Source organism: Akebia trifoliata, chromosome 11 (assembly GCF_017979445.1).
Source record: "Akebia trifoliata isolate Shusen 1 chromosome 11, ASM1797944v1, whole genome shotgun sequence".
Lineage (NCBI taxonomy): Eukaryota > Viridiplantae > Streptophyta > Magnoliopsida > Ranunculales > Lardizabalaceae > Akebia > Akebia trifoliata.
This window is the reverse complement of record NC_141385.1, coordinates 41,826,930-41,840,982: the sequence shown is the minus strand read 5'-3', so window position 1 is coordinate 41,840,982 and position 14,053 is coordinate 41,826,930. Positions and strand designations below refer to the sequence as shown.

General features: G+C 35.2%; 1 protein-coding gene and 1 pseudogene across 1 annotated transcript; one reads left to right on the top strand and one right to left on the bottom strand.

Annotated features, from left to right (window-relative positions):
- Window positions 1–6,042: 6,042 nt before the first annotated feature.
- LOC147391751 (uncharacterized) lies at window positions 6,043–7,592 on the top strand. Its single transcript, XM_086459962.1, has 2 exons — window positions 6,043–6,334; window positions 7,203–7,592. The coding sequence occupies exons 1-2, from the start codon at window positions 6,088–6,090 to the stop codon at window positions 7,421–7,423; spliced, it is 468 nt and encodes a 155-aa protein (XP_086316088.1). The 5' UTR covers window positions 6,043–6,087; the 3' UTR covers window positions 7,424–7,592.
- A 1,972-nt stretch (window positions 7,593–9,564) lies between these two features.
- Window positions 9,565–10,679, bottom strand: LOC147391750 (cyanidin 3-O-galactoside 2''-O-xylosyltransferase FGGT1 pseudogene; annotated as a pseudogene).
- Window positions 10,680–14,053: the final 3,374 nt, after the last annotated feature.

The window sequence follows — 14,053 nt, the reverse complement described above, 5'->3', positions numbered from 1 at the left end:
GAACATTCCATGTATCAATACATAAAATTTAAAGCTCAGACTGACATTTATATTACATTCCAATTCAAAAGCCTCAAGAATCTCAAAATCTGAAGTTCAAATAATTGTTTACACGTCAACTAAAAAACAAAGTACATTCATTCCCATGCATCCCCCAACCTACTTCTAAACAAGAGAAAAAAAAGACCACATACTCTGAACTCCAATGCTGAAAATTTTCATCAAGATTAGCTAATAATTTTTTTCTCCCCGCAAACCAAGTGGAGCTACTGGTGGATTAGTTTGCAAAGTTGCCAAATCAACATCTTCCCCCATTGATGCTTTTGAACACCAATTCGTACATTATTGTGCTAAGAAAATGGATCGATCACCACTATCACAATCACATGCTGCTGTTGTAACTTAATTCTCATTTCACAAATTGTAAAGTAACAGATCACCACACCCTTGGCAATATACATTGCAAACGATATTCAAACCAATAGAATCCACAATATACATTGCAAAGATATTCAAACCAATAGAATCCATAAAGTTTATATCTGCATTAGCTTTACAAATAATTTTAGGACCAAAATTAAGAATGCTCTTCAAAAGCATCCTCATCTTGAACAGTTACTGAACACACATGAAGATTTCTCATCCTATGGATCATGGCTAACCGAACCATCATCATCGTCTTCTACACAAGTCTCTCCACTAGTATGTCTAGAAAAATTGTCTTCTTTAGTTGAATTGTTTCTGCACTATCAATGGTATCAATGGTATCGCCGCTCTCCACAAGCAAGATGATTGTTTCTGCGATTATCTGAAACCATAGAGAAAAAAAAATGATCTTAAAAGGGCTCAGTTAGGTAAATTTAAACTTAATTTCGAAAGTTCTATAACCAAAACAACATGATCATCAAAATAGGTAAATTTAAACTTAATTTATTACAAGAACATTCATAACAAAGAAGAATTGGAGACCACAATTGAGGGAAAACAGTCATCAAAAGACAGCATTCATTGGTTCATCAAAGGTGGCAATTTCCATGTTTTCTGTTTTTTGAATACTAATAACTTCCCTACGCTTGCCAACGCAAGAAGGGATTCCGAGATACATGCCTGGGCTAAATTCACATATCATGTCTATTGATGGCCTTTATGCAGCTACACCACCCTGCTTAAACACACCAAGATTGATGCTTTTATTGCTCCATATGGTAGATCATTTTCGCAATAGGACGACCATACAAAACCAACAGCAGAGGTCCTCATACTCATCCCAAAGATTTGGGGTCAACTAACCAACAACAGAGGTAGTAACCAAAAGTACAATCCTTAAGAAAATTAAAACCAAGATCCGTAAGACTCATTTTAAAATGCAAAACAAAACAAAACAAAACTCACCTAGCTTTGTGAACAAGAGCTAAACACATTACCTCAACAAAACACTAGTGTATGAGCCAAATGTTTCAGAAAATTTACTAACCTGACGAAGGCTAAACGAACAGTTGTTCGTGTTCGTGAGATGGAGTTGCAGGGAGGAATAGGGACCCGTTCGTGTTCATGTTCGTGCGAGAGATGGAGTTTCACACACAATGATAGAGTGAGAGAGGTAGTCGCAGCAAGGAATAGAGCAAGAGCGAGAGAGAATGAAAGAGCGAGAGAGAGGGTTTCAGTGAGAGAGAGAGGGTTCGATCAGGTTTAAGCGAGAGAGGCAGCGTGAGTGAGTGAGAGAGTGAGAGAGGCAGCGTGAGTGAGTGAAAGAGTAAGAGAGAAAGCGAGCGAGAGAGTGAGAACGAGAGCGAGAGCGAGTGAGAAGAGAGAGAGCGAGAGAGAGTTCGAAACTTGAGGGTTTGGAGTTCTGTTCGAACAAAACAGAGAGTGTGTTTTAAAGAGAAGATGGCTTCAAAATAAAATGAATATAACTTGAGGGACGGCACTGCAAATAAATGTATAAGTTTTTATTTCGCTGAGATTAAATCTCGTCCGTCAGATCGTGTTATATCGAATGACCCATATAAGTTTGCCAAACTGTTAGCCAGCGAACGGGACCCTATATATATAGGGAAATGTTCAGCACCCTAAGTTTTACCACACACTTTAACAAACGTTTTTTGTCCTACATGGGTTAGAAGTTTTGGAATGGGCTGATTTTTGGTGAGGATGATCTCTATGATTAGAAGATCATCCTCCCCAAAAATCAGCCCATTCCGAAATGTTTAGCCCCATGTTTACACATTGAAAAATCGTGGACCGTCCATTTTTTGTAAACCATTTTTTATGGGGTTAGAAGTTTTGGAATGAGCTGATTTTTGGTGAGGATGATCTCCTCACCATAGAGATCATCCTCACCAAAAATCAACCCATTCCAAAACTTCTAACCCATGTAGGACAAAACACGTTTGTTAAAATGTGTGGTAAAGCTTAGGGTGCTGAACGGGACCCATATATATATGGGAAATGTTCAGCACCCTAAGTTTTACCACACACTTTAACAAACGTTTTTTGTCTTACATGGGTTAGAAGTTTTGGAATGGGCTGATTTTTGGTGAGGATGATCTCTATGATTAGAAGATCATCCTCCCCAAAAATCAGCCCATTCCGAAATATTTAGCCCCATGTTTACAAGTTGAAAAATCGTGGACCGTCCATTTTTTGTAAATCATTTTTGATGGGGTTAGAAGTTTTGGAATGAGCTGATTTTTGGTGAGGATGATCTCCTCACCATAGAGATCATCCTCACCAAAAATCAGCCCATTCTGAAACTTCTAACCCATGTAGGACAAAACGCGTTTGTTAAAGTGTGTGGTAAAACTTAGGGTGCCGAACGGGACCCTATATATATATATATATATATATATATATATATATATATATATATATATATATATATATATTATATATATATATTGGATCCCATTCAGCAACAAACATTTTGGCAAAACATTTTTCAAAATATGGGTTACAGGTTTTGGAATGGGTTGATTTTTGGTGAGAATGATCTCTACGGTGAGGAGATCATCCTCACCAAAAATCAGCCCATTCCAAAACTTCTAGCCCCAGTTTACAAGTTAAAAAATCGTGGACCGTCCATTTTTTGTAAACCATTTTTGATGGGGTTAGAAGTTTTGGAATGGGTTGATTTTTGGTGAGGATGATCTCTTTACCGTAGAGATCACCCTCACCGACAATCAACCCATTCCAAAACCTCTAACCCATGTTTTGAAAAATGTTTGCCAAAATGTTTGTTGCTGAACATTTCCCTATATATATATATATATATGGAAATGTTCAATACCCTAAGCTTTACCCTACACTTTAACAAACGTGTTTTGTCCTACATGGGTTAAAAGTTTTGGAATGGACTGATTTTTGGTGAGGATGATCTTATGATTAGAAGATCATCCTCACCAAAAATCAGCCCATTCTGAAATTTTTAGCCCCATGTTTACAAGTTGAAAAATCATAGACCGTCCATTTTTTGTAAACCATTTTTAATGGGGTTAGAAGTTTTGGAATAAGCTGATTTTTTGTGAGGATGATCTCCTCATTAGAAGTTTTGGAATAGGCTGATTTTTGGTGAAGATGATCTCCTCACCATAGAGATCATCCTCACCAAAAATCAGCCTATTCCAAAACTTATAACCCATGTAGGACAAAACACGTTTGTTAAAGTGTAGGGTAAAGCTTAGGGTGGGGAACGGGACCCATATATATATATATATATATGGGACATATGTAAAAACAATGATTTTTCAAAATATGGGTTAGAGATTTTGGATTGAGCTGATTTTTTGCAAGGATGGTCACTATGATGAGAAGATCATCCTTACAAAAAATCAGCTCAATCTGGAACTTTTAAATCCATCAAAAGTGATTTATAAATTATTGACAAAAATTGAAAAAAAATCAGCGGTCCACATTCTAAGTCACTTTTAATAGGGTCAGAAGTTTCATATTGGACTGATTTTTTTTATTTTTTATTTTGGATGATCTTCCCATCATAGAGATCATCCTTACAAAAAATCAGCTCAGTCTGAAACTTCTAACCCATATTTTGAAATTTTATTAATGTTACATTGTGTTTACATATGTTTTTCATATGTCCCTTGATCCGTTTTCCATATATACATATTTATAATAGGGTGTTTGGACCTACGCTTGACTAGGGGGACTGGATGAGCCAAGGCATATGGGTCCCTTTTCCGGGCACGTGAAATGCCCGCACATCACACACACCAGATAACGAACACACAACTTATGGACTCTCATCGTTTATTGGATCCGAAATTGCCATGGAGCCACTCCCTCGGAGTTAAAAAGGCCTATATTTCATTTCTTGGATGAGTAGGATCAATTGGCTGGATCCAAAAACCCAAAAAAAAAAATAAATAAATAAAAAAGAAAATCAAGTACTAAATAAGAGAGGGTCAAGAGGAAGTAGATTATAATAACGGGGTGACCAAGATGAGCAGAAGAATAGCAAGTAATTAATAAAGGAAAGAAAGAAGATAATCATCCTCATTTCAAAATGAATTTTCAATCATTTCTTTTATTAGAGCATTTGAGAATAACTGGAAAATACTAATATTTTTGTAAACAGTTTTATAGAAGAACTTCAACAATCTACACCACCTATACAAAAACTATGAAGATGTAACTTATCACGTTTAAAACGACGGAGGGGAGATATCAAGTCATCAAGTTGGATGGTCGTCCTCTGGAGTTCATGAAGGGACTGGTTTCCAGCCAGGTTTGTCATCCCAGTACATGTCATAGTACATATGATGACCAGTTGGAGGGATGTGATCATCCACAGAGCACCAATTGCCCACGTACCGCTTCACACGATTCCTGAACTTCTTCTCCCTCACCTGATATCACATAACTTGCATAAATTTATCATCACCAATCATATATATGAGATAAATAAACAAAGATAATATATTTATAATTATGCATGATGAGAGAAGGAATGATAGAAATTTTGCCTTGTTAGTAAAACCTCGGAAGGCATCTAGCATGGATGAGAACTGTATGACTTTGACATTCTTGAAGATGAGAACACTCTTCTGAACTGTTACAAGTAAAATTATTATATAGTCAGGCTAGTCTTTATCTGTGATGATTATTTAATATAAAAACCAGCCTGATATTTTTGGAATTTCTTTAAAATGCAAATTAGAGTACCCATTCTTCACTGCTGTTCTTAGGTAATCTGAGAATTCTTCGTTGATTTGTTTCGTTAAATAAATGGCAATCTTGGGATCCCTCTTGACATAGTTGAACATCAAGCCAAGACTCCTTTACCTGAAAAAAAGAACAAAGAAAAACACATACACATATTAGCCTGGAGGAACGATATTCCCATTAAATAAAGTAGACCTCTTTGTTATGGTTTGGGGACCTAAAGGTACCGGTCAGCAAGGACTACTTTTCACCATTTTTTGTAATTTTACTAGTATTATGTAAAATTCTAGTTATGCTTTCCTGATGTATATATTTATTTTTTTGTTGAAAATGTGTAATTTGTAACAGTGAATTCTCTACAGAGTGGCATATGACGTACCTCAATTTTGAGGGAACCACATAAAATCTATGTGGTTGCATCTTGTTTCTTGTTTTCTATTTTTTGATCACAACATCAAAAGTGTTTTTACGTAACAAAAGTAACATCTATTTGATAGAATTGTTCATTCATTGGGCATGGAAATTGATTGGAGAACATCCTAATGTACGCTTTAATCCCATCTGCTTCTGTTGATCCAATTATTGCTTAATCAAATTTTCATGGAATTTATAGTATCATGGTTTTAAAAATCGTCCGAGATTGAGATGACTTGGGAAAATAGATGATTAATGTTTGATTGAGATGATTTGTCCGAGACAAGACGAGACGTCAAACTGAGTTTTGAAACCAGGGATAGTATGCATACCCTCAAGTCCACATAGTTGGATACTTTGTGAGATTTGTGTTATGTGAATCTCAAGGACCGTGTGGGGTCTGTGTGTACTTGTCGGTAACACTACTCAACTTCATATACTTCATAACGATTAATGATTCTAATGGGCTCCTTATCAATTTCACAGTGAGGACAAATGCGTGGTGGAAAGGACAAGCATGATGATGAGTCCAGTGACAAAGGGCTTTTCTCAAACCTCGCTCAAGGACTTGGAGGATATCCTCATGGACACTATCCCCAACAACATGGCGGATATCCTCCGCAGGGTTACCCTCCACAAGGTTACCCTCCGCAAGAGTATCCCCCTCAAGGATATCCTCCTCCTCCTTCTGGATACCCACCAGCTGGTTATCCCGGTTCATCTGATGCTCCGCCACATGGAGGTATGTTGCCAAAATGTTTTACTTCTAATTGTTTGAGAAAGCAAATCACTCGTTTTTGTAATTAGCTAACAGTTCTCATTCTCATTCTGTCTTGTAATTACTTCTTTCATTTATTTTGTTTTTCTATCCAAAAATGAGTAGTTTTCCTTTGCAACGAAAGAAAAGCAGATTTAAATTCTCAAAAGATATTGTACACTTTGGTATGAGAGGCATTTCTTATTGGCAGAAACAACTAGGAAAGTACTAGCATTTCATTTATTTTTTACTGTCATGTAATTAGTAGTTAACTGCATAGTCACCCAAATCTGCGACTTATTGAAGAAGTCGCAACCACTTGATGATTAAATCATGAATTTTGGGATTAAATCTAGAAAAATAAAAGGTGACCTTGATTCACTATTAAGAAAGATGACCTTGACAGATGATGGTGATCATTTTACCAATGAAGTATTATATAATGAAAAGGACATTGATTTTGATTGGTTAATAATGAATCTTAAGTTGCTCCCATGATTGCAATCATTTTTTACATTTTGAACAATATAAACCTTAATTGTGTTGTTGACATGTGGTTACTCATTATAATTTAATATGGAGTGGTGATTTATTATTGTAATTTAACAAGGTACTTGATTATATAATATGAGAACAACACCTAATAGGAATAATTACACAGTCCTAACCCTAACTCGATTTTATTTGATTGTTTTCTAATTTTACTGTATTTTTCAAAATTTTCCCTTGCTGACTTATCTCAAACCCTGACTTGGTGACTATGGTTAGTTGTACACCTGAGTTGACTCTGCTTGTGAAGTATACATTTATTTGATTTTGTTCAGAGTTGCTGAATCCTGACCCTAAAATGCAGGACATGGACATGGCGGCATGGGGTTGCTAGCTGGCGGTGCAGCTGCTGCTTATGGTGTTCACCAGCTTTCACATGGATCTCATCATGTCGGACCCGGTGCCTATTATGGGCATGGTTCACACAAGCACGGAGGAAAGTTCAAACATGGGAAGTTCGGCAAACATGGGAAGCATGGGATGTTTGGAATGCACGGAGGAGGAAAGTTCAAGAAGTGGAAGTGATTCTTGGGTTTTGCTACTGTTTTGTTTCTACCATTGCTTGGCTTTTTTGGGGGGGATATTTACCTGACTTGGCTTGACTTTCTAAGAAGGATCTTCTAGTCCTTATTGACCTTCTATGTTGGTATTATGGCTTCACATAGTAGTTTTTTATGTACATAATTGAATGCATGGTTGATTCTATTAAACGCTGCTTCTGTTCATTTGACTAACACTGAGGGACTTCAGAGGCATTTTATCGCAATGTTCTCAGGAATGGCTCCAACATCATAGCTCATTTAGTTGGTCGATTAAGATACCTGTTGTTTTCGTTGACAAGATTAGAAGATTAGTATTGATTGTCGCTAGGATTGCAGCTTGGGCAAGTTAGTTTTGTTGGGGGCATGTCACAAAATTCTCCAAATTTTGAAAAATTCTCTGAATTAAGAACACAAGTTGATTAAATTTGTGAATTAGAGGATATGTATATTTATGCATGAACAACAGAGAGATGGTTGTCCCATGCCAAACCTTATAGGAAACTAGGTATTGTCGGTTAAAAGGATCTCCTTCCACTATTCAAATCTTAGCTAGGAAATTTTTTTGTTTTTGCAATTTTCAATCAACCTTTCTGCCAACAAATTTCAGCAAAAGATCCGTTCTTGTTTACAATGACAACCATTATATCACATGAACACTTCTGCAAATAGAATCAAACCTACTCTATTTGTTTACAAACCTACCATGTTATTCTCCCTTTCTTCTTCTTCTTCTTCTTCTTCTTCTTCTTTTCTTCACAGGTTTTGAGTAAGAGAAACAGGAACGGGAAGATAACCAAAGGTCTAAAATCCGAAGCACGGAGCTAAGCTAGATTCCGGAAACCAATATAATAAAGAAGGCGCTTATGAAGAACAACAGTAACCATCTCAACCATTTAAGAAACCTACTTTTCAACTCAAAAACATATAATTAAACCAGCATCGTACAAAAACTAACCAAAATTCTCTATAAAATCAATGCATTCGTCAATATCTCCTGACTTACAAACAATCATCGAATAAAACATAATTTCCTCCAAAAACTAAGACAAACAAAATAAAAACTCAACAAAAATTAAATCACCGTTAAAAGTTCATCCAAAAATTTTAATTATGGAAGCTATAAACCATAATAAAGAAAAAAGACAGTCGGCTGTAGAGCATGTACTCACAAACAACCGTGTGTGAGAAAATGGTAATCCTATCTGTCCAAATGCCAACGAAGTCGTATGTTCTTCTCCAAAAAAATAAAAATAAAAAGCATGTAATTTTTACCAAAAGACTAGCAAAACTATAGAAACTAAACTAAATCAAAGGGCAAGACTGTTTAGAATATAGAAGTAGATTTCATCTGAGGAATAAAAAAATTATCAAAACAATAGTCAACTATACCAGCAAAACCCAAACTAGTAAAGGCAAGAGTTTAGAATGTAGAACTAGAACTCATCTAAGATATACGCCAGAATCATACATCTCGATGAACTTAACTATCAAAATCTCATATTTAGCCCACATAAACTACAGACGCAACCAAGAAATGAAAAAACAAGTACGGAACTTCATAAGATCTAATTCAAAATGAAAGCCTAGGGTCTTGGGTAAAATTGATGTACCTTGTCTAAATCCCAAACGTCTCAAAACCTCAACCGATCCAATTGCTTGGGGAAAGAGTTCCACCAAAACTCCCTGACCTCTCCAATTATGAAACATAACTAAAAATCTAGTATTGCGAAGCATAAGAGGCATAACACGAACCATAGCTCTCCAAATAGGAGAAGAATTCTGGGTAATTGCCAAAGCATAAACACACTCATTCAGACCAAAATGATTTCTTAGTATGCATTTTCCTACAGAGCTTCAACACAATTTGTTAAGTAAAATAACTTGATAAAGTTCTTTCAATTAAATATACCCATGAATTTGAAAATGAAAAACACAAAACATAATTGATACCAATCTTTTGTGGATTTTCATTCTATTATATAAAGGAAAGAGGGATCAATGTTTTTTATTTATTTATTTATTATTATTATATTTTTTTTAAGAAAAAAAAATGGATATTTTCTAATTCGGGGAAATCATAAGTGTACCAAAATAGATTATATTCTAATTAATAACTTCCTTATTATATATATATTACAATGGAACCCATTATAACTAATGGGATACAAGATTAGTAGTGATGGGACTTGAAAGATTTAGCACAAAATCACACACAATTTAAGTAGTTGAGCAAAGATCTTGCAACTTCTTGATGTAACCATCAATGTATGAAGACTCAAATCCCTCACGCAACAAAATCTCCCTCAACTTAGCAAGATTGGCTCTAACTTCCCTACCAAATTGGCTTTCTTCATCCATCACCAACTTAATTGCCTTGCACACACTCTCCCTCGTAAATAATCCATTTTCTTCTTCCCTCTCAATCTCTACTGCAACCTTGAGATACCCACTCATTACCTTTGCGTGAAAAAATTGATCAATTGAATTTGGCAACAACACCATCTGACACTTACTCATGAAGGCCTCATTTATAGATCCAGCCCCACAATGGCTCACAAAACACCCCACTGATGGGTGTTGTAATATCAACTGCTGCTGCATCCATTCATCGCAAACCATTCCTCTTCCTTTCACCCTTTCTTCAAACCCCTCTGGCAAAGCGGCTTCAATAGTCTCAGCTCCTTCTGGTGGTTTTAAAGCCACCAAGAATGGCAAACCCATTAACTCAATACCAAACAACAGCTCTTGGAACTGATTTTTCTTCATCACACACTCACTCCCAAATGAACAATAAACCACCGAACCTTGTTGGAATTGGCCAAGCCACTTATCCCATCGTTCTTCTAGTAGAGAATTAGGTGGCTCTGGTAAGACCGGTCCTGCTACAAACACTGGACTCTTGTACTGAGTCGAGATAAAATCACAGAAAGGGCCCTCCATCTCTCTACATGATCTGAAGGAAAGCGCGTTGCATTCCGTTAAAGCTATCATTATTCGCTTTGTGTGATCAATCCTAGGACCTAACTGTGATTCATGACCCAAAGCCATTAAGGCAAGGCATTCATGGCATCGCATCTTTGCAGTGGAAGGTGGAAAACCAATAGGTTGTTGTGTGCCATCGAAATCATGTTGAATGCGAGTAGGAGTTAGATAATAAGCGAAAAATACTACATGCATAATGTTATAATAAACGCTCTTGATGCCAACAATACTGAAGAACACAAGGTAATATGCAAACACGTTGTTTCTAGCACGTTAAATACTTAGTGCGCTATTTTGGGCCACCAATCACAAATCACTTTCTAAATTATCTTTTTTTTTTTTTTTTTTTCCATCATCCGATCATCTCAAGCTCAATTAAGGGGGTAAAGGTGTTTTAACCTTTGTCTTCAACCTTAAATTCTTCTATCTTTCAAGTCCTTCAAACCTTAATAAGAAGATTGGATTTTGGGGGAACTACGTGAAAAAATGGATAAATTTCAACCATTAGATCTCACATGTAAGCTTACAAGATTATGTGTGAACATATGAGTTTACTTTTCATGAGTCTAGAAACCTAACCCATATGTATCTATAATTAGAGTAATGCTGGGGGTGACATTGGGATTTACTGTAATTCTCACATTTCTGATCTGGATGATTTTTACTTGTATCTCAAGGAAACACATCAACGCAACGCGGTAAAACCAAAGTCCCCCCAGGATTGTCCATATAATTAAAGTAAATTAAACCGATTGGAAATATAAGTCCATGATAGCTCCACTCATTTCCAGCTTCCAAGAGACACAGAAGAGCATTTGAGAAGAGAGAATCGATTATATGTATCAAGATTTTTAAGTGCTCCCATAGACCACAGCTTATGACTGTTGATGCTAAACAACAATAATGCAAAACACCAATATCATTGGATAATCGAGTGTCGTGGAACATGTGAGACTCTTTAATATGGTGAGTTTTATCATGTGCAAGTTTTCTCTTAATTAACGTGGGGAGCTCTTACGATAAAAAATCAAAATCAAAATATGAGCGTGGGGAACTCTTACAAGAAAAAAAGAAAAAATAATAGTAAAGTGCGGGGGGAATGCTTGAAAAAAAAAAGTGTGGGAATGAGAACGAGTTTAATGCCAATATTAGGATATCTGATATTATCAGATTCAGATTTGATATATAATATATTATGTATATAATTATTCTATAATAATGTATAATTATTATATTTAATCACATTTGAATCAGATATTATTGAAGTCGATATTTTGATATCCAAATTCCAAATATGTCTAATAAGAATACAAATATAAAATTTTATCCGAATTCAAATTTGAATAATATTTGATTATTTGAATGTGGATTCAAAGCTTATTATAATAATCAACTATCCATAGACGGGCCTAGCGAGCATCTCTTTTCAATGCCAACAATACTGAACAATAAGCTGGGTGCATGTTCGATTGGTCTAAATCAAGAATCAAACTGAGCCGAACCAGTTAGGGGCAGTTTTGTTCGGCTTTATATAAAGTCGGTTTGATCTAGGTTAAAGTTTTAAAAAACCGATTAATTTGGTTTGATTCTCGATTTAGGGGTGTCCTAAAACCAAACCAAATCGATAACCGAATCAAAATACATGTAGGAAGCAATGTATAAAATATAATAAATAAATTTATTTTATTCTAACGAGTACTACTTTAAAGTAGTAAGCGGCTTAAAAATTATGAAATAACCTCTTTTATTAAATGACACGTGATGTCTTAAATTTATTCCACCCGCTTAGATTTTTGTTAAAAGTGTAGTACCTCCTTTAAAATGCCACGTGTAATCCAATGAAAAATGTTTCATAAACATTTTGATGCGATAAATTGGTTTAAAGTTTTTTCTTCACTCAGTCAATGACGCAGCTGTATTCAAATTAATTGAGACAATTTTATGTCAAATCAAAAATTAAATTGATCAAAAATCTCACTACCCTTACTAACTTAGTGAGAAAACAATACCTTACCAAGTTTCATCCATAATCAACATGGCCTCGAGATGTACTCTCTATTATTAAGGCTAGTCAAACTCTCTAAGACTAAATTAAAAATAAATAATTTTATTCAATTGACTGGCACTCTTTCTCCTTTATTCACTCCTCCCTCCATTGAAGATCTATTGCAAACTTGAAGAACTCAAAGTCGAAGAAATCGATTAGATTTTGGATCGATCGAATGATTCCATTGAAGTTGTATATCCTCGATTAAAGTTTTTCTCCCATTAAAACTGTTACAGACGAGACGATTGAAATTCTTCTTTCGTACAAACTAAACCCTAACTCTCATTGGTTTAAGAGAACCATGAACTGAACTAAACTAAGGTCAGTTTGGGTTGAGTCGGTTCAAGGGTTAGTCAATTCGATTTTGATTCCGAATTTGTAGAACCAACCTATGTCGATTTAGTTCCAATTTGACCTCAAACCGAACCTAGTTGCACCCCTACCGAAGAATACAAGGTAATGTGTAAACACGTTATTTTTAGCACTTTAAATGCTTAGTGCTACAACTACGCTACTTTGGTCCACCAATCATAAACCACTTTCTAAATTATCTTTTTCTTTTTTCCATCAACCGATCATCTCAAGCTCAAGTATAGGGGTAAAAGTGTTTTCACCCTTGTCTTCAACCTTAACTCTTCTCTCTTTCAAGTCCTTCAAACGTTAATAAAAAAATTGGATTTTTGGGGAACTACGAGAAAAAAAAAGAGTAAATTTTACGGACCTTAGTGTTGAATTTATCCATTTTTCCTGGTTGGTAGAAGGATAGATGTTTTGGTAGAATCTACAAGATATTGAAGCAAGATTGAATGTGGTAAATGATTTAAGGTAGAGGTAATCATCTTGAAGATGTGATAAATTAATTTTTTATCATAAGATTTCAATACCAAGTTTAAATTAATCCACCAGTTTTAAATCATAATGTATCAATCTTATCCAAATCAGATACTTAAATCAAAGATTCAATCAGAAAATTAATCCAAATAATACATCAACCCCAATTCATTTTAAGTCTTAAAAATAACATTTCAATACCAATAAAACCATGTCAAATTATCTATGGAAGCAGTATACATTAATAGAAACTTCAAACCATATTGAGTAACTCAAAGGCCCAAAATACATTGTTAAATGTTAAAAAAAATCATATGATGTCTGAAAAACTGTTAATGGATAAAGCAAATTCTTGTGCAAGTTGAACCGATATCACACATAACAAACCACATCTTCCTTATGTAAGCCATACTAATTTCTCATAATTTTTAATTTCTTTCTTAAATCATGGTTTTAAATCTCGTCCGAGACCGAGACGACTCATCCGATGAGACGGATAGACAAGTCAAACATATCGGATGAGATTTAAAATCATAGTTCATTTTTTTCATTGTTAAACAAGACAACTCAAACTTATCGGAAAACTTATCCGAGACGACTTGGTCTCTTCATGGACGAGTTTTAAAACCATGTCTTGAATTGACCCACAATAATAACAAGACTAAACTATTACACTATAAAAGCAAAGAAGAAGAATCGAAACCCCATTAAAGCAAAACACACTCACTCATTCAATAATCTATATTTAATACT